At 42.5% G+C, this 25,371-nt stretch overlaps 1 protein-coding gene across 1 annotated transcript in view; it reads left to right on the top strand.

Annotated features, from left to right (window-relative positions):
* fat4 (FAT atypical cadherin 4) overlaps positions 1-25,371 on the top strand; it is a 115,088-nt gene that overhangs the window by 60,506 nt on the left and 29,211 nt on the right. Inside the window, exons 3-7 of the mRNA XM_075481949.1 lie at positions 3,594-3,855; positions 4,523-4,873; positions 8,088-9,010; positions 10,277-10,451; positions 23,691-23,871. Coding sequence (XP_075338064.1) covers positions 3,594-3,855; positions 4,523-4,873; positions 8,088-9,010; positions 10,277-10,451; positions 23,691-23,871 — 1,892 coding nt within the window. The remainder of the gene's footprint in view (positions 1-3,593; positions 3,856-4,522; positions 4,874-8,087; positions 9,011-10,276; positions 10,452-23,690; positions 23,872-25,371) is intronic.

Below are 25,371 nucleotides of genomic sequence, written 5' to 3' on the forward strand. Positions count from 1 at the left end.
CACATCCTTATGCAGGAAACTTAAGTTGCGCTGACAATCAACGTACGGAACGAGCCCTTATTGAGAAAGCCACATGTGTGAGCCACTGCAGAGTAGCCAAGAGTGCAAGCTGTTGGCCAGCTGACGGGCTGAATTCAGACATCATAATGATCCCATCCAATTTAACAGTGGTACATGTGAGATTCATGTGTGAGGGTATTAAAATGCTGGTTCTACGCATCCGTTTTTCCCTACACCCATTTCCTCCCCCAAAAAAAGTAGGATGGGATCGCAGTTTGGTTCAAAGAAAATCTATAAAAATTGAGCTTTTTTTTTTTTTGTCTAATGGAAGTTAGGCCTCCCTGAAAATGTTTCTCACCTCATCTAGAAGAAATATGCAGCTTTTTTTCTGCTGTTGGAATGTTTTATTAGAATTCTGACCTAATGTGGAAAATATGTCCCAGGTAGAAAAAATGCAACAATAGGCATTTCAGTGGAGGTTCCTGAGACTCAGCACAGCCTGAAATTGAACAGTAATGTGGGTTCTTCAGGCCTGCAAACCCACTACAGGGATATCTCTGCAGTTGTGGGACAGATCTACACACCAGCAGTGCAGCAGGTTGAGCCATCTTTTTGCTTTCAAAGGCTGTATCTCGAAGCTGCCACTGCTTGTTTTCCAGGAGTCTGTGTTATGATTGGCTTGCTTGCTTGGTGCTGTTACATACAGGAAGCTCGCCGTCCCCACCGGCGCTCTCTGCTTCGCACCTCTTTCCTCTCATAGGAGCCGTGTTCTCCCAAAAAAAACCACTCATCTGCTAAATGAGTTTCCTTCTGCTGCAGTCTGGTACGCTTTGCTCCCTCAAACGCTGCTGCTTAATTGGTCAGCAGTCCCCCCCCACGCCCCCACTCCATGTCTTTAGAGGGCTGTAAAGCAGTCGAACGCTTGTGTCAAGGTCAAGAGGCCGAGCGGTGTTGCTGTGCGTTTGTGTGCATGCAAGAACTTTAGAGCTTGTGTTATTCTGGTAAAGTGAAAGAGATGGGACTAGTCAAACAAATTGAACGCATTAAGTTAAGAGAAGAGCTATTTTTGCTTGCCAGCGTTCGTCATTTGCATAGTTGGGTCTATGAGTTGGACTGTGGCCTAGATGGACCGCCTGCTCGGGCTCTCCCACCCTCCACGCTCTGCCTTTGAACCCTATCAGAAAACTAATTGGCAAACCATGGGTGTTGGGTTCCGGACTGTGGTGCAGGTGGCTAATGGGATTGCCAGATCTTGAGTCACTGATTGATGACAGCAGGGTCCTTAGATGAGCAGAACCTCGCTCAGTCTCGTCTCCCTCCCTTTTTTTTTTTACTGGGCCTGGATCTCAGACAGAGCCTCTGGTAATGCAATGAGAGACAAGGTCAAGAAGACAGATTTTATCTGTTGTTAAAAAAAAGAAAGAGAGAAAAAACACACCACAAAAAAAGAGATAAGAACAAGTCATGAACTTAGCCTGGCAATATTGACTCTGTCTAAAGCTTTTTGGCAAATGGCTGCTTGTTCAAAGTGGTTGTGCTTAAGCTGAGTCTATAAAATACAAAGACAGTAGAGAAGAGAATATTTCATTTGTTTTTGTGAGAGACAGAATTTTATCCTCCGTCAAATCTCACCAAAGTGTTTCAGCATTAGATAAGTAAAATACGAAAAAATCCACACCAAATGTGCAGATATTTTTATCATTTTATGACTCAGTCATTTGTGTGGCGGGTTGCCAGCACTGTGCATGACTGCTGCCATGAAAGATTGCATGCATTTCAACGTATGATATCCATCAGTCTTTTTAGTTACAGTCGAGATTAATGCAAACATCCTCTGTATGTGTGATCCAAATATAAAGAAGCGTCCCGATCGATAGAGTTTAAACCACCTGGAGTCTGTGCAAACTGTAGCTATAAATCCTTATTTGACGTATGATCAACCAGTTAGGTTGATGCATTTTATATGTTGGGTTTCTGGCCGCTTGGGCAAGAAAGACCAGCATTTTAAAAGTGGGTGCATGGTGGTGTTTTTCATCAAAAATACGTTAATTTTACTGAGTCCAATTTCAGAAAAAAATGGGCATTGAGATGGTGCAAGAAACCAAAAAGAACTGGGTGTTCTCTTCCTGTGCCCTTCCAGTTAAAAACTAACACAAACAGCTGAAAGGCACTAAAACAGTCTTCAGGGCATGTTTTATTCCAGAAAGAGCAGCTTTATTCCAACAAAAATACCCAGCTCCAACTTTACCTTTCAGCATCCTTGCATAGCTACAGTTTTTAAAATGCATATTTCGTAAGAAGTATTATCTACCACGGCAGTAAATGTATCAATACCAAACAACTTAATGCGACACCTCTCTTTATGAGGCTTTCCATTGTTCTGGTGGGATCAAAAAGCATCGCACAGACGTCAGGCCAAGCTGAAAGAGTCTCTTTTAGCTTAACTGTAACTGAAACCTTCGCTTCATCTCGCTGAATAGCAGTAGCTTTTTGAAGTTGCTTTAGCTGTTCTGGCAGAAGACAGACAGAGAGACAGTTGTCTGATCTATCATTGTCCGCAGCACAAATATAAACGTCAGGCTCTATCATCGGGCTCATTCACTTGTCATATCACATTCATTCCTCCTCTCTTATTCCAAAGCCTCTTGCTATGACCATCACATGTGTCATGGCACTTGTACTTGTCCAAGGTAACAGGGGATCTATTAGCGGGATTTATAAAGGAAAACTATAGCTGCCAAAAGTTCAAAGACGGAGAGCTGCTCTCAGTAGAATATCACCATTCAGCTTGTGTTCTTGGGCTTTTTTTCTCATGCCATTTCATTTGTTTAAAAGCTGCTTCGGCTTTAACATTGATTTCCAAAGTTTGTGGAAGTTTTCATATTGTTATTTTTCAAAAAACAAGTACGATCTTTAATCGAGTAAATGTTGAAACTCTTCTAAATCATACTTAAATCTAGTGTCCTTATAAAGAACAATTATCTATAGATTTGCTTAATTCGTTTTTATTTAGAAATACAGGTCAAATAATCGCATTGCTGTTTAAAGAAGATAATTATTGAATTGCTTAATAAATAGCATAAATGACTTGATGTGGTGAATGAGCCTCAGCTGTCTCTTGTTAGCATTCTAAAATCTTGTTTCATGTTTGTGACGGTCAGTCAGATATAATCCCTTTAACCCGTGTCTTTCTTCTGGCTCCTTTATCTTCAGCTTTAATCTGTCCCATAATCATTTTGAAATCACAAGCTTTCTCTTTATGGACTGTCTCCCCGTGCAAAAGGCCACCGTGAAAGGTTTCATTCATGCTAAACACGTAGGTAGTTTGATTTGGAGACTGGACACGCAAACAGGGAATGAACAATCTGATATGCTGCCAGATAGTTTCTTTGATGTTTGCGATCGTGACGCTCTTCCTTCTCTGTATCCTGAGAATTTAAATTTGAACCAAAGTTCAGCAAAGTGCAGCTCACGCACTGATTCCCCTTTTCACTTTGCGTCCTGAGTGTTGAACACGAAGACACGAAGAAGACGAAGTAAAGTTTATCTCAACCTATCGTGACCCATCTTTGCTTTTCTGTCTCTTGCCTCAGGGTCCTAATGCTCTTGTGACGTACACCATCATCAGCGGGGCGGACGACAGCTTTCGTATAGACCCGGAATCCGGCGATCTGATCGCCACCAAGAAGCTGGACAGGGAGCGGAGATCGAAATATTCGCTGCTGGTGCGCGCGGATGATGGGAAACAGTCGTCCGACATGAGGCTAAACATCACTGTCAAAGACGTAAATGACCACACGCCCATGTTCTCCCGTGCAACGTATTCCTTTGATATCCCTGAAGACATGGCACCAGGTGAGGTCACTTAATGGAGTTGAGTTACAAACTAAACACACTGAAATGCACGGAACAGTCCGTGTTTTGTCTTCTGTAAAAGCCGTTAGACCAAACCCAGACAGCTCCAGGGGCAGATTTCTTTCTACCTTTTTTTTTTTTTTTTTTTATCAACATTTTCATATGACTGTTGTTGCTTTCTCAAATCCTCTGCACTCTCCTCAAGAGGAAAATCAAAAGTTTACTAGGTCAAAAGGACAATAACGGATTTTTGATTTATGTGGAAATCTATCGGCAACCAGCAGGATTTACAACATTACTGACAGCTGTCTGGCGCGGCTCGCTCATCCCTCTCGGCGCTTCACTCACAAGATTCTAAGTTTGCTAATCAAAGAGGAATGTCCAGCGAGGATGCAATCAAGATATAATCATGTAAAGCACTAATAAAACACTTAATAATGAGCTGTTTGTTCAGTCGCGGCATTAAAACTTCATCCATAAGTCATCAGTTGAATCACCAGTGATGTTTCGGTTCCAGAACAGTCCGAGAGAGAGAAATCTGTTGTTTTAGTAACTGGCTGAGCAATCAGTAAGTCCCTGGTAATAATAAACTGCTCCAATAACCTCCGTGCAGTCGTTTTCTTCTATAAAGCTGTAAACTTCTCGCCTCTGTGTCACAAACCGTCAGGCTCCATCGTGGCGGCGATCCTGGCCAGTGACTCTGACTCAGGGGTGAACGGAGAGGTCACCTACTCGCTGGAGGAAGACGACGAGGACGAGACGTTCCTCCTGAACCCCGTGACCGGAGTTTTCAACGTGACGCGGCCGCTGGACTATGAGACTCAGCAGTACTACATTCTGACGGCGAGGGCTCAAGATGGCGGCGGGCAGGCCAGCACGGTCAGGGTGTATTTCAACGTGCTGGATGTGAACGACAACCCGCCGATCTTCAACACCACTGTGTACAGCACGTCCGTGTCTGAGAGTCTGCCGCCCGGATCCGGCATCGTCACTGTTGGAGCCACGGATGCTGATGATGGTATGTGTGTGTGTGTGTGTGTGTGTGTGTGTGTGTGTGTGTGTGTGTGTGAAACATGCCAAATAACATTAGGCTTTAGCAGCTGCCTGTCTGATTTGTTTTGCAGAACATTTTACGATTAAATATCAAGTTTGTTAACAGACAAACGAGGGACATCCCCAGAAAGTCCATGTAAGATTTACGATGTCGGCTGTGTTAGCTGGCAACTTGACAATCACTGAAACACAAGTCCGAGTTAACATTTTACATTATTTGAAAAGTCTTTCTCAGTGAATTTTAGACATTTTAAAGATGTTTTTTTTATCTCATATTCTGAAACGGTACTCTGCAGACATGAATAACCTGCATCAGGTTATATGGGCTTAGAATATCTTCAAGTCTATATATAAATGCACGCAAATATAAACCCACGATCAGTTATCCAGTCAGAGAACAAACAAATGCAAAAAAAGAAAAGAAAGAAAATCTGGAAAAACAACTTTACTTTTACACATAACTCACAGCAAGTAAGTTTTTTTGCATATTTTTATTAAAACAAATTTAACCTTAATTAAAACCCAATATTCAAATTAGCAAGATGAGATGAAACATATCAGGTAGCCATGTATATGCATGAAAAATGTCACTCCAAGGCAAAAGACAATATATATATTCAATATATCTGATATTTCAGGCCCCGATACAAAAAAAACGCAGATTTTGGGATCTAATCATTATGTTTCTATTTGGATATTAAAGGACGATTCCATGAGTTCTTTATTCATTATTAATGTTGTTTCTTTGATGTGTCATTCTCTGATTGGTTAGTTTATGAAGGCGTATATGTATAGACATATAGGCATGTTATAACCGCATAACACCACTATATTTAGAAATATTTGGCATTTGTGCAAGATTAATGTCATGAGACCAGTATTGTTTCTGAAATCTCAGTCACTCTGAATTAAATCTTGGAATTGTCCCAGAGATGTCTTTATATTTTGAGGATACGGCTCTGTGCTCATGTTGAAAGCTGTAATCTACTTTTTTTTTAGGTTTATAAATCAAGTGTGCGTCAGCCATAGAAGATTAATCTAATGCTGGCCTGTCATTTTGTTATGACAGTTAGTTACACAGAAGCTCTCGAACCTACATTTTAAGTTTGATTTTTATTTCGGGTCATGCATGAAGGACTCGATGACATACAACCGCCTCGCTGTGTGATTAAATGGCTCGAGTTATTTCTGCGTTTCAGGTGGTGCGTTCCGTGATTGTGAGGTGCCGTGTGGTATTCGAACAGTTGCCGCTATTCTGCCCTGCTGTAATTACCGCTTCACCCAAGCCTAATGTGGTTATCGTGACCTACATTCCTGGGAAATACGCTGCCTCGTTCTCAACCCAGAGTCTGGCTTTCTTCTCCACTGTCCACATCATCTGACTGCGTCGTCCTCTCAGATACAAAGTGGCCGTTTTCCACTGTCACAATAAGACACCGCCATTGTTAGGACTTCCTAAGCTCTGACCCCCCGACCCCGAAGACTTTGTCTCCCCACGGCGTAGCCTAAACTCGGATGGAAGCGGCACTCAGGCTTTTGATAAGGGATTACTTGTATACAGTAAATACACAGTGGACTGTGGGAAGGTGCGAGTGCTTTCCACATGAATACCCCGTTGAGCTAAATTACAGACGCTCAATTTGAGCTCATTTCAACCCGCAGATCCATGGGAACCCTAGGCCAGATTTCAGGGTTAGATCACTCACAGCATCCATCCACTCTGCCACAGTGTAGTTATGTCATTTAGATAAATGTTGTAACTGAGAGGGATTTCCCCAAAAACTGCACAACTCCGCTATCAGCATAGGAAGTCGTTTCTCAGTGTTTCTCTTTTGATAGCAATCTGTCACGCTGCAGGAATGAATGTCTTGCTGGAGGACAAGAGAAAGAAGCCAGCTGCTGCACATGCACAATTAGTGGAAATGAATGTTGATAATGCATTTACGTTCCTAATTCAGACACATACAACATATTCAATGATGGCATCGTGAACAATAGAAATGTCAGCATTCGACCTCGGTGATACCGTGCATTCTTGTCTTTATCCGCTTCTTTTTGTTTGTTTGTCTCACTCGAGGTTATAGCAGACAGATTGATGTACAGTGCACAGTGAAAATGAGTACACCCCTGTTGAAAAGTAACATTTTGAACAATAATTTAATACACACACAAGTTATTCCCAAAACGTGCATAGAGTAAGTTTAATACAACATCTGTTCAGCTTACAACAGAAAAGAAAGGTCAATAATATAACTTAAATGACATATTTGTCCATTTTTGTGAAATTATGCTGGTGCAAAAGTGAGTACACCCCTATGTTAAACTCCCTGAGAATGGGCCGTGTTGGCCCGAAATGTCATGAAATGAAAAGGCATTAAAAGGGAGGTCATCGTTGTGCGTTTCATCCTTGCCTTACATTGAAATTTTACATTTTGAGTCTGCACCAGGCTAAAAGAGACGTGTGTGAGATTTGACTGAAATCCTAAGGAGAGTATCATGATCTGCTTCAGTAGTCACAGTACATGTTGACAAGCATGTTTCTTTTGGTGAAATTCAGCTTCCTACTGTTGATGGCATCCATACAGCCCCAAACCATGTCACTCCCACTACTATGCTTGACTTTAAGCATGGGGCACTTTTCTTTGTACAAATCACTTTTTACCACCACACAGGCTTGACACCATCGAAAGCAAATTTGTTTATCATTGTCTCATCAGAGACAAACAAACTAAGGATATGGATTGCTGGAACCATGTCCTGTGATCTGATGACACCAAGGGGTCATTAACATAGGGGTGTACTCACTTTTGCACCAGCATAATTTCACAAAAATGGACAAATATGTCATTTAAGTTATATTATTGACCTTTCTTTTCTGTTGTAAGCTGAACAGATGTTGTATTAAACTTACTCTATGCACGTTTTGGGAATAACTTGTGTGTGTATTAAAATATTGTTCAAAATGTTACTTTTCAACAGGGGTGTACTCATTTTCACTGTGCACTGTAAAGCTGATCTTTTGTTAGTATGTCATTGTTATTCAGTAGATTTTGGGTTGAAGCAATGACTGCATTGATAATTTTTTCAAACCGACCGAAATGTGCAGCCCGATGTGGATTCTAAACGCCTCCATCCATAAATTAAATGTATGAAATCTTCCTGTTTGTGTGTTTTTTCAGGCCCAAACGCTCAGCTTCTCTACAAAATTGCGTCTGGTGATCCTCAGGGTCACTTTGTCATCACCAAGGAGGGGGTCCTCCAAACTAAAAAGGTCTTGGACCGAGAAACCCAGTCTTTCTACAACCTCGTGATCACGGTCAACGACCTGGCCCCGCTCCCACTGACCCGCTTCACCAGCACCGCCCAGGTGTCGATTATCCTCCTGGACGTCAACGACTGTCCACCGACCTTCACCTCCCAGAAGATGACTTACATCCAGGAGAACACGCCGGTGGACACGGTCGTGTTCACTGCCAAGGCCTCAGACTCTGACAGCGGGCCCAACAGCTATGTAGAGTACTCCCTCAGAGGTCCTTTCGGTAATAAGTTCAGCATCGGTACAATAGATGGAGACGTCAGGTTGGTGGGGGAACTGGACAGAGAGGAACTCTCCAACTACACCCTCACGGTTGTAGCTACCGATAAAGGCGAGCCCCCTCTCTCCTCCACAATGGATGTGACCATGCTGGTTTTGGACGTCAACGACAACACGCCGAGTTTCTCGCAGAACATCTACGACATTGAGATCGAGGAGAGCATCTTGACCGGCACTGACATCATCCAGGTGTTTGCCAGCGACGCCGACGACGGCACCAACGGGCAGATACGCTTCTCTATCTCTGCGGGAAATACCAACTCCGACTTCCGGATTGATTCGGTCACAGGGGTGATTTCAGTCGCTAAGCAGCTCGACCGCGAGACACTCTCGTCCTATTCGCTGGTGGTCCAAGCTGCAGACCGTGGCAGCAACTCCCGAGTGGACCGCGCAACCGTCAACATCGTCTTATTGGACACGAACGACTGCTCGCCCGTGTTTGAGCTCTCTCCTTACACTGTCAACGTTCAGGAGAACCTCGAGAACCTCCCAAAGAACATTCTGCAGGTCAGTGTTTGTATTTCTTTCTTTTGGAAAGGCAGACATTGAAAGCAGCACCTGAGTGCTTTGAATGACAGTTCAAAGACCTTAAACAAGCTAATGCCTTAACCAAATTTGAAGTAATACTAACCTAATAAGTGCAAGTATGTAAGTGGTATAAGTGCACTACACTGCTGGAGGAGGGTGGTCTCTTTTGCTAAGTAACACGACAAATACCTGACTGAAATGATAAAGAAATCATAGATGGCTGCAATTTGCTCCGCTCAATTAGGGCTTCATAGTGTTTCACTGAAATATGAAGCCCAGCGAAAATTGCATGACGAGGCCATTAACATTCTAACCGCCCGATGACTAAATGAGCCGTGTATGAAAAATGGAGGGGAAAAGCTTATTTCCAGTAGCGAAGCAGTTCCACTTTCTTTTACGTGTGTACCTTAAGAGGAAATGAGGGCACAGGTTTGTGGTGGGAAGAGGTCCAGACCTGGTGACGACCCAAGAGCTCACTGACTGCAGCAGGCACGACAGGAAGGGCAAGAATCAAGTTTTATTCTAAGAAACCATTAAGATATGACCGTGCAATCTCCAGTAAAAGGACCCATAGTGACTCTCTAGTTTTCCTTCATGTGGATTCTCTGGGAAAGTCTGATTGGACAAAATGAATAAGTAATGATCTCCCTTCCCTCAGCAATTACCTTCATGGTTCTGCTAAGTACCATGATGGTAATTAAACCTCATCTGCGTCAGCACAGCTGTAACACAGGGTTTCCCTCTTGGTTTAAAGTTGGGTAGTAAAAGGATGAAAAAAAATACATGACTAGAAACTATCACAGGACCAGAAACGTCAAAAAAAGCAGGACAGAAGAACTGCAAATCAGTCAATTTTCAGTTCTAGAAAATGGGTCGTGGCCATTAGGAATGACCCGTCAGCTTTGCCATTTGGCCACTATACTGACATGTCAACTTTAGATGTTATGCACTAAAAAGTTTGACCCCAGATATGGAAGCAAAACCTTTATCTTACCTAAATTGAGAGTGTGTAATATATTTTTCCTGCCTCTGTCACTGACTTGTGACCTGATTATGTTAGTTGCACATCAACATTGGGTGTGTCAATATTAGCCTCTTTATCTGGAAACTACTGGCCACACCAGCCCAAGCGAGACTATTCGAGTTACTGTATTACTTAAAAGCTACTGTACCTGAGTTCTTCTGTTTGCTTTGAAAACATTCCATTCTCAAAGCCTCAAACCTCTTTCTGCTCACATTTCCAAGGTCGTTGCCAGAGATGACGACCAAGGAGCCAACGGTCAGCTAAGCTACATGCTCAGCGGCGGGAACGACGGCGGTGCCTTCAGCCTGTCGTCCAGCGGTCAGCTGAGTGTCACCCAGACTCTGGACCGGGAGGCGGAGGGGAAGTACATCCTCCTGATCACAGCCACCGACTCAGGTATGACCGCAGTGGGACTGTGTTGCAGAATCATTTAATTGGGTCTAACTTTGATCCCTCCATCTGAACATGCTGAAATGACCTCGTGTGATTTGGTGTTTCTGCTGCAGACTGTGCAGTATGGCACAGAAGGATTTGTTGCAATCAGTCTGCCTCACAAAGCTGAAAAAGAATATTTTGATGAACTAAACAGCACTGTCAACAAACAGCATTTTGATTCCAGAGTGTCCCCACAGCTCTTTTTGTGTGGCGCAATAACATAAACATTCTGGAGTTTTTAGCTTGCAAAATAGTGGGTGTTTTTTTTTTTTCTTTCCCTTTTTCTTTTTTACCTATTTCACAGAAGCCCTTTCAGCGAGCTCAATTGAATAGCATCCTCTGTTTATTTGGATACGGCGGTAGGGCTTGTTATAGCCAGATAAAAGGTTAACTTGTTATTGCATAGAGGCCAGTTAATGTGCAGTTAAAGGAGTACGTGCATATCCCCATTGCAGCCAAATCACATGGTATCCCAGTTAAGTATATGTTTCCCTGAGCTGCTCTGGCACAGCCGTCATGGTCTGAGGGTGGTTCTGTTTCATTCCTGGACTGACCATGTGACCATGCATAACGCTGTATTTTTGACAGTGCACAGACTTTGGTGAGAATTTGGAGCACATTGCATGCAGAGATACTTCAACTTGAAAAAAAAAATCTGAAAACATCTGAAGATTGTCGATTGATTTGCCGTAAAACAACTCAAACACAGAAACAATGCAAAAGTATCAACTTTTCTAGAAAATCAGCTCCTATCTTTAACAATTTAAGACATTTGTGTCATGGTTTTTCTTGCCTCATGTGCTGTTTAGAGGTCTCTGCCACATGGACAAAGTTGCCCAACAAGCGAACATACTAATTAGGATTCGATCCCGTTTTATACACTTCCATATTTAGAGCCCTGACAACAATTCCAAAATATTTTGACAAGACATTTCATTACAATGTTGAGGCAGAGAGAGGGATTTGGGGTAGAATATCAAAATATCAAAAAAAGTGTCTCCATGTCTCCTGCGTACCATGAACCGGTTTCAACCGCAGACATTCATCTCAACATGTTAAAGTCTTCCGCCGTCCTGCCATATTTGACTGGCTCCATCCCAGAGCACCATACAAGAGAAAGAGAAGACTTCAGTTTGTGGACGCAGTCTTCAATCAGATAGAAATACATTGTGCTGTCATGTTTTGTGTTGCCTAAAACCCGATGCAGAGTCCTGCTTACACCACTGCGCCCGACAAATGCTTCCATGAGGGAAAAAAGATAAATGACTCGCAGCTCAGATGGATTTGCTCCAAACTTGTTCTGCATATGAATCACTGACAGATTTCCATGTTTTTGGTCAGGGGCTTGTCCCTATGCATTGAGCTTCCACAAACTCATTAATGCAGCCTGAGCCAAGCTTCGACACCATCTTGGTGGTGCTTACTGCTCAATCATCGTGAATTCAGTGGAAACAAAAGAAGTGTTGCTTCTAATAACGGGCACTTGTTTATAAGAGCAGCGCAATTTGGTGTAATTCTGCAATTATTTGAAAAGCTGCGCTCAGCTCTCCCGAGCGCGGCCTCCTCACAAGCTGCATCAAGGTGTTTTACAAGATTCTTGTTGAGATTAAATCTGACACAGGATATTTCTTTTTGTTTTTCCAACTCTCCCTTGTTTATGGAAAATAGTTTTGCTGCATTTTGTGAGTTAACTAGTTAAGCAGATATACGGAGATACTTGGGAGGTTGCGTTGTCCCCGACTGCTCTTGCTGCTCAGCCAACATCTGGGATCAGCTGCAGGCGAATCAGATTTTTAAGCCGCTGCTGAGTAATGTACAAGTTTGGCCTGCTTGGAGGAATGTAAAACAATGAGATCTCCAACCGAGTCCTGCAGCGAAATGCCTTTGTCAAGCAGTCTTGTTGTAATGGCTGTAAGAAAGCATCTGGAGTTATAAAAAACATATTTTTTTTACACAGGCCAGTTATTCAGATTGGGATTTATTTAATGTGATTAGCCTTAATAGGTCATTCCCTTTAGAATACCATTGTTTTCATCTTCCTAACTTAATTTTCTCAAATAAGAAAACACTGGATCCACTGTTGTTATGTGTAAATTGTATCCTTTAAGAGGAATTTAATGTAGCCCGAAGCTTCTTTTTTTCATTCTGGTGAAACAGTGTTCCAAAAAAATATGAAAGTGAGTTTTAGGGGTCACATGATATCTACAAAACAAACTGCTTGTTGTTTAAAAATGACTTAAATCTATTACATTTGATTCAGTTTATTTACGTAGTCCCAATTCAGAACAAAAATCACGTCAGGGCACTTTACAAAGAAAGTAAACAAATTCCACAGAAGCTCATATCCAGACCAACATCGACTAAAGTTTACGTGTCGTTATCTCACGAGCTCGGGCCAAACTTCGACAGTGTTTCATAGCTTTTTTTTCAGCCTTGTCTGGGTTCCACAAAGCACTTTTCTTCAGGGGTTTGGGGCTTGTAACTCGCCCACACACACTGCCCTTCTTGTCATATTGATGCACTCTATATACAGTATGCAGCATCTATTTAACTTCCACAAACGGGCGCACTGGGGATCAAATTGCCCACCTTGTGATTGGACGACAGCCACTCGACCAGCTGAGCCACGGCTGTCCAAATGAAGGCTTTGGATGAAAGTGAAAAAGCTCTTGTGTGGCTCATCTGGGCCATGTTTTGATTGGTGGTTTTGGGAGAAGGAGATGCGGAGTGTGGATTCCATCTCAGGGTCTGTGCGGACACCCGAGATGTTGTCTGAAAAAGAGAGGAGTTGAAAGAGGGAAGGGAGGATGAATGGATATGAAGACGGATGAGTAGGGGTAGGGTTGAGAAAAACAAAGAGGGACTATTAATGGGCTGCACGGCGGTGTGGTGGTTAGCACTGTCGCCTCACAGCAACCGGTTCGAGGATTCCTGGTTCAAATCCCAGCTCTCTGTCTGGAGTTTGCATGTTCTCCCCAAGGTATGTGTTGGATCTCTCTGAGCACTCTGGCTTCCTCACAGAAGTCCAAAAACATGCATGTTAGGTAAATTGGTGATTCTAAATTGACCCCAGGAGCGAGTGTGAGCGTGCAGGATTGTGTGGCGACCTGTTCAGGGCGTGCCTTGCCTCTCGCCCAATGGCAGCTAGGATAGGCTCCTGAATTGGATTAAGTAGGTATAGAAAATGGATGTATGAACGAAAGAAATATATGAAGGGCAAAGGTGGATGGATGGATGTACAGATGAGGGAGAAGGATGCAGGATTCATAAACTATTGTGGGAGAATGAATGGGGGGAAAGGAAAATAGATGGTCAAGATAGAGGGAGGAAGGATGGATAGTTGATTGGATAAAGGAAAGGATGAGAGAGGGGGACGCATGGATTGTAGATTTAAGCTTAATGGATGAAGTAAAGGGAGAACAGATGGTTAAGAGAGAGGCAGGGAGGATGGATGGATTTATAACATTTATAAATCTAGATTTGTGCATGTTAGCGCCTTTAGCTTTGTGTATTATGTGTGTTTCCTCTGAGGTTTTGTGAGTCTGCGTGTGGTGGTGAGAGCGTCCTTGGGGCGCATTGACATGCACGGCGTTTGACTACATTTATTAAAGAGAAGGCACAGTAAATCCCTTGGCCCATGCCTTTTATGGCGGATACGGTCGCATAGAAATCCCATGTCTTTCACATCCTTCCAGCACATCTCTCCATAGTGCCATGCTGTTTGTATATGGCCTTTTGGATGGTGGGTGAGGGGACGTTTTTGAGGGCTAAACGACGGCTTAGCAGATAAAGAATTTTAATGACCATTCCCAGTTAAAAACAGGATCTTTTATTCTCTTGACTGGCTCCCATGAATCTGGCGTGTAAACCCTTCAGTCTTCTGGAGCCCGACTCCCCTGACTCGATTGGTTGACTAATAATCTGTCGATCTCCGCACTGTCATCAGGTTTCGAATGCAAGCGGAAACAAAGCAAAGGAAGTATGAACACTGATAGCGTGGCGTTAAGACGTGGCAGCGGCGTTTCCAGATCACTGTCCAATGCTCGCCGCAATAAATCTCTAATGGAGTCCATTTCTGAAGGTTTCAAGAAGTCTGCAGTCTAGTGGCAACATAAGAGTTAGCCAAATAAAATATCAGGTTCCTCAAATGAACTTTAACAGAGCAGTAACTTTCTGGATCAGCTCTTAAAAACTTTGCAGTAACAATGTGGTCTTGCAGAGTTTTTTCCTATCGTCTGTTTTCTCTTTTCCACTCCCCGGTAAAGCTTTTAACAATCGCTGGATCTGAATGTTTTTGTAAATAGCTTTGTTAATAATGGTGCTGGGATATTAAAAAGGTGGCGTGGGTTGGATGATTAGTACTTCAGCTCTGCAAAATCCATGCTTTAATTATCCTTTTTTACCTGTTTCTTTAGGACCCTCGTTAGCACATCACTAATTTGATCGTGACTAGCTTTAGCCGCTTTCTATCCAACTAACTCAGTGTGTAAAATATTCGTGTATGTATGATTTGCTCTTAAACACTTTTCCAAAGTCTTATTTCAGCATTATGTGGTCCATGTATGAACATCATAGTGTTGTATTATAAGTAAGTTGTGCTGCCAGCGCTTGATAGGGAATCCTAAATATTCAATAACACAGCAAATAAAAGTGCCACTGCAATAAAAAGACAAAAGGCAAATCACTTAATTAAATTCAACCACAAGCCCTAAAATATGAGGAAAAAAGCTGAACTTTGTTATTGTCATTCTGCCTTTTTTATGCTTCCAAACCACCAAAATATCTCTGCAACACATGGGGAAGAAATCGTGCAAAAACATTCAGACATCACTCCATAAATAACTGGTAAGCTGTTCAACATCAGTTTAATTTGATGAATGCTTCTGAGATCGCCATATTATTAGAAATATTCTATACCCTTTGTGATGGGTTGAAGCTTTGAGTGCTCTGCTGAGATATCCCTTTCACTGTGTTGCTTGTTAACTGTGAGAAAACCTCTGTTTACTCTGTTATGTTTGGCAAACTGTGCAGTGGGACAGCTCGCACACTGCACTCAGCTCCACGAGGCCTTTCATGAGTGTTGGACAGGGCTGCATTAAAAGAAGCTTTGTCGCAAAGCAACAGGTTCTCAGAGGCAGAAAAATGTCAATTTTGCCTCATTGGCAGCCAATTCTCTCTCCCCTGAGTAATGATGTGTTTTATTTACGCTGTCCCTTAAGAGCACAATCTAGCTGCAGTCCATAAACCGTAATTAACCGTTTAGCCTTAAGCTTCAGGCAACAGAGGGCCTGTCTCATAAATTTACACATTCATCCGTCTTCTTTAAGTCAGCCCGTTCTGAACTTCCCAGTTTAATAAACCCGGCTGTTTGGACATCACAGCTTTATCCTTCCTGTGCGAAGCTCAGTGCAATTCTAGTTTTTGATGAAAAATCAGCCAGTCATATATTGAAGGAAGAGATTATCTCCTGTGCCAGCAAAGACACTCAAACCTGCTTCTTACCACAGCTTAGACTGAGCAACTCAGGGCGACTCGCAGCTTTTCCCAGGAGGTGGGTGCTGCTGCTGTTTGCTTCAAAGCGGCCCCCCGCGAGGCCCTCACAGCAGCACGCACCCTCAGAGCGGTCAGAAAACACTAAGCTTAATTGTAATTAGCACATGCATTCAGTTCATAAAGTATGGCCACGTCACCTTGCTGGAGGTTTATGCGATTTGTTCAGTGGTAATGTACACTGATAAGGTGCTTAGACCTTGCCATATGCTTATGCTAGACAATGCTTTCTAGGCTGAGAGGCTTACAGAGAAAACTGGGTGTGGATCTTTGCAACGGAGGAGGAGGCAGCAGATGGTCAGCTGGTCTGCTCGAGTCCCAGCTTGTTAATTAGGGTGCAGCTTCTTTGGGGTTATACCGGGTTCTCCATCAAACAAAGATCTTAGATCTGATCATACACTTGAAAAAATCTAAATCTTACCAAGTATATTTTTCTCATTGAGTATCTCATTACACTTGATATAAGACACAATTGCCTAACAAGTACCATTTCAGCCAGATATAGGGACTTGTTTTAATACAATACATCTGGAATATCTTGTTAAGTGAAAAAGTCTTGAAAACATCTTAGTTTGAGTCATATTTCACATGAAACAAGCTTTTTTTTTTCATTTGAAGAGGTTTTTAAGCTAATTTCAAGATCACTTTTAACTCAAAAGTCCTAAATATCACATTTTATTTCAAGAAATCTTGACAAGCCGATTTTCACTAGTTCCAATGGCAGATTTTTTTGCTTATTTCAAGCAAAAACATCTCATATTTGTTGTTTTTTTTACTTATTTTTGGAGGGGCATTTTTCCCAGTGTATTTGCGACAGTGAAATATGTCATAATGTATTGTGAAATATCAATGAAAGAAATGTGCTTTGGCTGTCAGTGCCCCAACTGTGTCATTACCAGATCTGTAGGGAATGTGCTGCTTTTAATTAAATGGTAATAGTGTTTGTAAGGAGCGCTTTGAGATCGCCGACAAGTTGGGTTGCTTTTGTGTGACACAAGGTGCACTGACGCCAGTGTCTTTTGACTTTATCCCCCTGCGTAATGGCAGCTTATAGGATAAAAGCATTCATCGGAATTCCATCAGTGTGATGTCTTCCTGAGGCCCGAACACTCGATCTTGGAGGCAGGGTTATCACAAAGGTTCAGCTTCCATAAAGGGAGTCAAGCGCCTCGTAGAATAATGGTGCCACAAAGTCCGCTGTTGTCTTTGTTTCTTTGTTTTTCTCTGAATTCCTCTCTGGACCCGAATCTGCTTTAACAAGCACAGGGGTGAATTTGGTCCAAATATGTCCGGACATTTCGCTGGCTCATGAGCAATGAGTGGCAGCTGGTTCCAAACCAAAATAATAAAAAAAACGATTGGAGAGTTCTAAAACTTGATCAGTGGTGTTAAGATCTCAGCTTGAAGTAAAAACAATGATGACAGGGTATAATCACCCGGAGAGTGTTGGGTTGTGGCGGTTTGCTGACCTGAGGTTTAACCCTGAAATAAGATTATGCTCATGGTGCGATGTTGAGACAGAGAAAAGGTCGGTTGCTTCATCTGATTTGGTCACAAGTGATCTGCAAATTGCAGCACTTCACACATAGTGGTGCAAACATTTTACCAGTGAACACTTTGCTGGATAGATTCGTTTCATGGAGACTAAACCTTGGAACACAGGTAAAAAAAAAAATAGGTGAATAAGCAGGCTGCTGTTAATGCAATCCTATAAGGGGTGTAAAATTTACCCAACTACAAAAAGAGAAAGAAGAAAGGGTCTGGGGACAGGATTTGCCAGTGGAAAAATACTTGTCTCACCACAGTGAATGGCAGCCGCCGGTAGGCAGCTGACTTCCCACTACAAATTTCCACCAGCTCTCTTTCCATGGTAAAATGATGTCATCTGTCGTACAGGGATGGGCCAGATTGTGCACTTCCAGATATAGGCCCATTTCCCTGCTGTATCCCTACCATGCTCGAGGTGTGACACCCTCCTCCCCTGCAGCCGTCTGCATTATTGACCCTGACACTCATCCCTGTGATTTGCCAGCAAAAGATGGAGGAGATGCTGGCATTTCTCAGCACTCTTGGAGAGCATTCCTCTCCTGTTGAGTCACTCTCTCCATAAAAATAAAAAAAAAGGGTACGGAGGTCATTTTCTACATAAAAAAAAAAGCTCTGCTATTACTTCTTTTTCTATTCCAGGTACGATATTCAGAGGAAATATAAGAATCGGAAGCAGACGACATACTCAGCTGCGATGTTAACCCCGTTATTTAGCAGCCGTCGTCATATAAAACTCAAGAATGTCTCACCCAAACCATAACTATTTCAAACAACTGTCATTTACATACATTTGCATACCTGCCAAGATATAGTGTTCCTCGACTAAATCTGTCATCCCACGCAATGTAACAAAATATATCTGAACTATTTACACATGGGGTGGAGGTTTGGAGGGGTTACAGTAACAGCTGCCAGGGGATATGTGATATCAGCGAGCCTTAGCGGGCTTAAAAGGCACATCCTGAGGCTGCACAGGGGCGCATGATGCTGAGAGAAGCAATACACCAAGAAAGATGTTAAAAATGCTGTTTTAGCTGATGTCTGACCACGACAGCAGGGTCAGCACAGGTTCAAGTTTGCACCGAAGAGCATCATGGGGGCGACGGGATTAGGGGAGCATAGTTTAGGTCTTGGCTAAGGGGGTGGGGTGTCTCTGTTCTGCGCTTACTGGGGATTAACTGCGCCCTGTGCCTCACAGTCTAACGGCGACAGAGGTCGAGGCCAAAGGTCCCCGGCAGAGGAGCCTGTTGATTCTCTTGAGGCAGTAAACAGGTTGTGACATCACATCCTGTGCAGAAGTGAAATGCCTGGAAGGAGGGCAGGGACGGCCTTGTAGTTTGGTCTCCTTCCGCTCTTAGTGGGGAAACAATACCATTGAAATGCAAACACAGCGCTCTTCGTTGATCCAGAAGCTGGCTCGATATGCAGAAACAAATATTTTCCTCACGCGCTCAGTTGGTTGGAGCTATTGACTTTTGTATACAAAGCCACTTAGCCCCCAGAGCTTCTTATCAGGCCTGTGCGTAACATCTTTGACCAACAACCGTCTTTAGCGGATTGTTTACTGTCAAACACACTCCGCCCTGGCAGCAGCGGGTCACTCCAGTGATACAGATACCTTGTTGCCTTGGATTGCTCCTCAGTTAAGAGGATAAACTTAATTGTTGCCACGGCAACCCACCGAACAATGACTCGTGTCAAATTAAATCACGTTTTGTACTTAAACGGGCTCAAGTGGAGGCGGATTAGAAAGCCGCAGTCAAGTATGATGTTGGTTTAGTAATCCTGTTGTGGCTAAGTGTCCTGTTTGGATACTTAGCCACATGTTGCGCTCGTTTATTAAAATGATAGCTGTGTGATGAATCGGTATGGATTGGAGAGATTCCCACTCCAGTTGTTCCTCATCCCCTAAAAACTCATCTGTTTTCCTGAAATTCTATAATTTAAAGTTTTTGCTGTAAAAAAAAAATCCTCTCATGACCTCAATTTTAAATGGGGCATGACTTTCCAACTTCATCCTCTTCCAGTAAGTGGGGATCTATTAAAATGCTATCTCCTCCTCTTAAGACTTCCTCAAAGTCCATTTGACTCTGCAAAACTTACTCCACTCGGCTCATATTATAAGCAACAAACAGCAATAGATTAATGATCAGGGCTGCTAACTCTATATCACTGAGTGCCAGAATCACATAAGATGCAGCAACCGCATTTTCAGCACAGCTGGGCGAGCCTGTCTGCCCTGGGAGGAGGGAGACAGTCAGCCTTTGACTCATCGCTCCAAAGGCCGCCATGTGAGAAGCTTGACATGGTGGCCACTTCCCTTGGAAAACCTTTCTTCCCCCAAGACTTTTTTAACCAAATGTGATCGTGTTTTTACAAAGAAAACGGAGGAAAACTCTAGGCTTTTTGAGTGAGACAAAGAGGAAGCACAATCGAAAAATTAAAAATACCAAGCAGGCGCTTTCTTACTCGTAGTGTCTTCCGTTTTTTGGGGGGGGGGTTCTGTTTCGTGTCAAATTCAAAAGTATGTGAGAGAAGTCCCTGCTTGCATGAGAGCCGTCTCTTCCATGGGAAGACACCAGTCTGCCTTGGTCAACCAGAACCAGCGACCACAGCAGCAAACCATGGCTGGCGGAGAGCTATCTGCCCCAGCAACTTGGGAGAAAACATGAAAAGAATTTGAAATATTGGACGTGCCTGCTCATGTTTCATTGTGTCTCAGAGAAATAGATGGAACGGTGTCACTTTTTATCGTTCAGTCGCAAATCCAAGCTGTTTTTGTGTCAAATGTGTGAAACCGCTTTTTGAAAAATGTAGACTCCGGACCTCTGTCCTCTTTGGTATTTCTGCAATGTGTCCATACGAACTGAATCCACTGCTGTCGCATGTTTAACGCAGGCTATTTGGTATTTACAAAATATCATTTTATGCAGTCGCAACCACAAACAGAACAAGTCACATCTATCATTTTAACAACCAGAGGAAAACTTGCATTTAACTTGCTGGAGCCCCACCCAGCTTGTCCAAACCCCAGTCAGCATACAGTGAAGACTGGTTGTTGTAGTTCATATGGGACTATCACGCTGGCTGGCAATGCCTTTCAATGGTAGGGGAGTGGTGCTCGGCATATTTAAAGCAGAAATCCCCAGCCATATTGATCCCTAATTATGCGTTGCTGTTTATTTAATGCATAAAAAACACCACATGTTTATGTTAACAGGGTAAAAAAGGCTTGATTTTTAGCAGGGGGAGACTTTAATGTTTGGATTGTGTTTCTTGGGCAGTTGATCATTTGTGTTTAACACCAAATTTGTGGTCAGATGTAACTTTGTAAATTGACAATGATTTTAGAGCATTTAGTTTACAAGCAGGATTCTCTGAATCCCAAATATTTTTAAAGATTGAAATATCCATAATCACCTTAATTTCAACATTGACTCTATATGGTTATAAACACATCTTCAAAAGTCAGCAAAGTCTAAGAGAGATGACTCACATTGGTCCTTAGTCACTAAAGATTAGTGTTGTACGGTTTTCTGGTTCTCTTTGGGAATAAAAAAATGTATACTGATACATCTGTTTGTGTCATTTGTTTTGCTTTTGGAATTCAGCTGTGTTTATTCTGAATGTGCACGTTAGTCACTTCTGTTCTGACCAGAAAAACCTGGATACATAACGAGTTTCAGGTCAAATGTCTGTTTATTATCAGAAAGCCAGGCTGTGATGTGATATTCCAGTAAACTAAACTATTTTGTGAGGAATCCCCTCCCCTCCTGGAAGAAGCTGTGGTGGTCTACAAACCCCACAATGATGCTCGGATATGTTGATGTTCACAAGAAAATTCTCTTTTTGCTCTCTGGCCACAGGGAGGTCATAGTTTACAGTCAGCAAGAACAGCTCCAGCACTTGCGAGGGATTTTGTTTCTTTGCATTCAAGTACACCTTAACAGGGCTTTTATGTTGTACTGTACCCTGCTGGTGCATCCTCTGTATTGATCTATATACCTTTGTACTTCTTTGTCACAACACAAGATGTGTTCAAAGCAAGTAATACAAGCTTGCTCAATGTTTTGCTAATGCTAATTTTGGACAGTTTGGACAACATTTTATTGCATTTTTGGTTTACTTCTTTTATGAGTCTGAACGTTTTTGTTATGGAAAACATTTACTGCGTGTAATCCTGTTTATTTCATGGCTATTAATCAAACAAGAGTTTCCAGCACTTGTGGCCATTAGCACCTGTTAGCATTACTAGCATTGATATTTAGTTAAATGGATTTCTGGTCAAATTTATTGCCATGAGTTGTGCAGTATTTGTTCAATACTTCATGCTAATCTTAGGAGCATCTGTGGGTGTCATTGATAGCATAAATTCTTGCTTTTGTGCTACCTCTCCCCCTACATCCTTTTTTTAAATGCGAGAAGAGGCTTCTGCAAGTGATTGAAGTCACTTTTCAGAGCCGTTTGATAGTTTTGGTTCCTCAATACTCGTGTTTCTTCCCACGTAGAACCTATCTGTCGCATGATTAAGATTTACAGTGTTAACAAAAAGAAAGAACTGACTAACATACCTATGGCTTGACTAAAATATTGAAACTAAGTCCTTAGATTATTCAATTCACCCCGATATCTCAATAAAACAAACTTTTCTTCTTACCATCCAGTGACACAAGTGTAATTGACAGGATTTATTTTAACATCAGGTAATATTTCAGGAGGTTGATGAAAAGATAATTATCTGACTTCCAAATGTGAAGAAGCAGTGCAAAGCATAACAAGAATGCTGCCCCTTGTTTTCTCATATTCATAAGATGATCCATGCTGGCTCAGCAATAAAGCCACAGTCCCTCCAGCTTTCTCTCCGACCCCCCCACCCTCAGCACACTCTTTCCTCAGATTCTTTATATTTTGATTTTTGCACGGCACAGCATTAAGAGAGATTTTCTGTGGTGATTATCCAAATAAAATGTTTTTTATTATCTCCTATTAATCCCGGCCTCCACGGTACGTAATTTCAAGCATCTGATGTTTTCAACAGCTTTATACACACAAATAGGAGACACAAGCTCGGGATTTTGCATGTTCTTATTTTGGCGCATAATAATTGAAGGATTCATGCAGATTCCTGAAGAGAACAGCGGGAGGCACCAACCTTAGGTTTGAGAGAGTAAAAATGCCTCTTACTGCTTTCAGATCTCAGCTTGTTCTCTCCTCAGGTGCTCTCTGTGCTTTTAGTGTTTACACTGTAAACCATATGCACTTCATTAGGGGCTCAAAATACCTCCAGGCTTTTAAAGATGTCCCCAGATCCCACTGTGTGACTCTCAGTAACGAGGCTGAACTCGTGCTTATGTTTGAAATATAGATCAGGCAGTTTAGCGTGCCATTTAAGGAAGGATTATAAAGGGCAGCTCAAGCAAGGCAAATGTCTGAATCTCTTTTTTTCCTCAGGTTTTTCTGCAATGTGGCTCGTTTGCATCTCCTATTGATTAAAACTCAACCCCACAGGGCTCAGTCAGGCCCGTTTCATCACCCGCTCTGGGAGGAAAATGGTTAGATTATGGCTGAAAATAGCACTTCTCCTTGCTCAGATTCCACAGACTGTCTTATTCTGCCACGCACCTTAAAATAGATTCCTCACTGTGGAGATTAAATCTACTGTGTTCAATACTTCAGGAAGGATGCCTGAAAGACTTGTTTTTTTCAGAGACATCGAGCCCCTTCGTGCGTTCTCTGCTGTGTTGATGTGACATTATAACCAATAGAAATGCAAATATGTGCTCAGAGATATTTGCATGAATTAAATGCAGCTGGGATACCACAGCGTAGCCCCCACAGTGTCAACTAGTTCAGTGTGGATCAATAAATCAACATATTTCTAGTCTTAATCGTGTTCATATGTGTTCCCTTTACCAGTTGGCAGGGGCAAGAAACAGTCTGTAATGCTGTCACTTTGTAATGTTGTTTAAAGAGCTGCTTCTGTCCTGGCAAGTTAGAAAACTTCACCTTTAACTTCTCTTTAGGATGTGCACTGAAGGAGACATGAAGTGCCATTGAGACGCATCTTAATCTTTCTTTTCCCTATTCTCCCTGCTCCCCCAGGCTCCCCATCTCTGAGCGGTACAGGGACGGTAACAGTTCTGGTGGACGACGTCAACGATAACGTCCCTATTTTCACCTCCTCCGCTTTCCACACCACTATCACAGAGGATGCCCCCACAGGGACAGACGTGCTCTTGGTCAACAGCTCAGATGCAGACGTGGGCGTCAACGGTGTTATAAGGTACAATAACCAATGCTCACGTTTTCTAATAATCTATTTTTATTTTCCACCAACAGTTTCTCTTAAATCACTCATCAGATAAGGTGTGTTTATAAGCCTGATTCCCCACCAGTCAGGAGGGAAGAAGCCTTTGGGAGGAGTTGCCATAAAATCGCCTCTTTAGATTTGTAGCTACATTCCATTAAATCACCAGAGGAAGAAGCTAAAATACACTGTTTCGTTTCACTTATTTACAAACACATTTACTCAGAAGTCAATCTTATCTGTCCATAACTCTTATGGAATGAATTTTATCAAATCCATTGGAGATCTGGGTCATTCTCTACAGTTCCACTGTGAGTAACCAATTTTGCGTTGCTGCCATTTTATACCCTTTCAAGGCCATACAAGATGGGGGTTTGGCTTTCCTCGAGCCTTCAGTTAAATGCTTCATCTTAACACCAGATTTCGTGAAATTCCCAATTTTACACTGCATTTGACAACAGAAGCTTATTTGTAAAGTGTAGAGTTATAGTCAACCCCCAAAGTCTTTGTTTTGGGCTGTAGTTAACAAGCTTGGACCACAGCTTTTTCACGCTCACGGCCCCCTCCGTGGGGGAGCTTTTTAGAGCTTCTGGCCAGTCTCTCTCAAGCCGGACGCTGACTCAGGTCCAACCCCTCCTCTTTTCTCAGTAACCCCACTGAGTACACATTGGGGGTACCACAGCATGTTCCAGTTTCCCAAAACAAAGTAATGAGGATGTTAATTGTCTATGACAGTATGAGATGTGCCCATCGGGGGGTTCCAGGGGGTTCCAGGTCCTTAATGGAGACCAGAACCGGTTACCTTCAGTTATTGGTTTTTGATTCTCACAGCTCTTTAAACTTAAGCCCCAAACATAGACTATATTCTGACCACAAGCATGTGTGGACAGTTTATATTGGTGATGATGTCCAAATAAGCTTCGCATCCACCCTTGGTTCACACGTTGTTCTGCAATTTGTCGTCCTATCTCTGGAGGGGGATGCTTTTTCAGGAAACCTTTTCAAAATACGCACTGGTGTGTACATGTATGTGTCAGTTTACATTTATGTCTGGGGTCCTGCTGGAGACTCATGAGATACAGGATGAAACGTGATATTTGTTTGAAAGCAAAAGAGAGTGGCCCCCCCAGCCCTGATGAGTTTTATGTTACAGTCTATTATGTATGCCATGTTTTGTTTGCATAGTTTGTTATATATTTTTCTAGGTATTGAGTTTTTAATCATTTTTCTTTTGTAATTACCCTGTTCCACACAAACATAAATTGAATGGAGTAAGATAAATCAAATAAAGGACGTTGGAATGTTCCAGCTCCAGCAGGGAAGGCAGTCTGAACCACAGAGACTGTGTGGGCAGTGAAGCAGAAAACAGTGGCTGCATTTGATAGAACATGAAACTCGAGGCCTCGTTCGGTTTACTTACTGATTTGATGTCTCCTGAGTAAAATATGGTGACCATTACTGAGCATATTTTTCTCT

This window comes from Odontesthes bonariensis, chromosome 13, assembly GCF_027942865.1.
Source record: "Odontesthes bonariensis isolate fOdoBon6 chromosome 13, fOdoBon6.hap1, whole genome shotgun sequence".
Lineage (NCBI taxonomy): Eukaryota > Metazoa > Chordata > Actinopteri > Atheriniformes > Atherinopsidae > Odontesthes > Odontesthes bonariensis.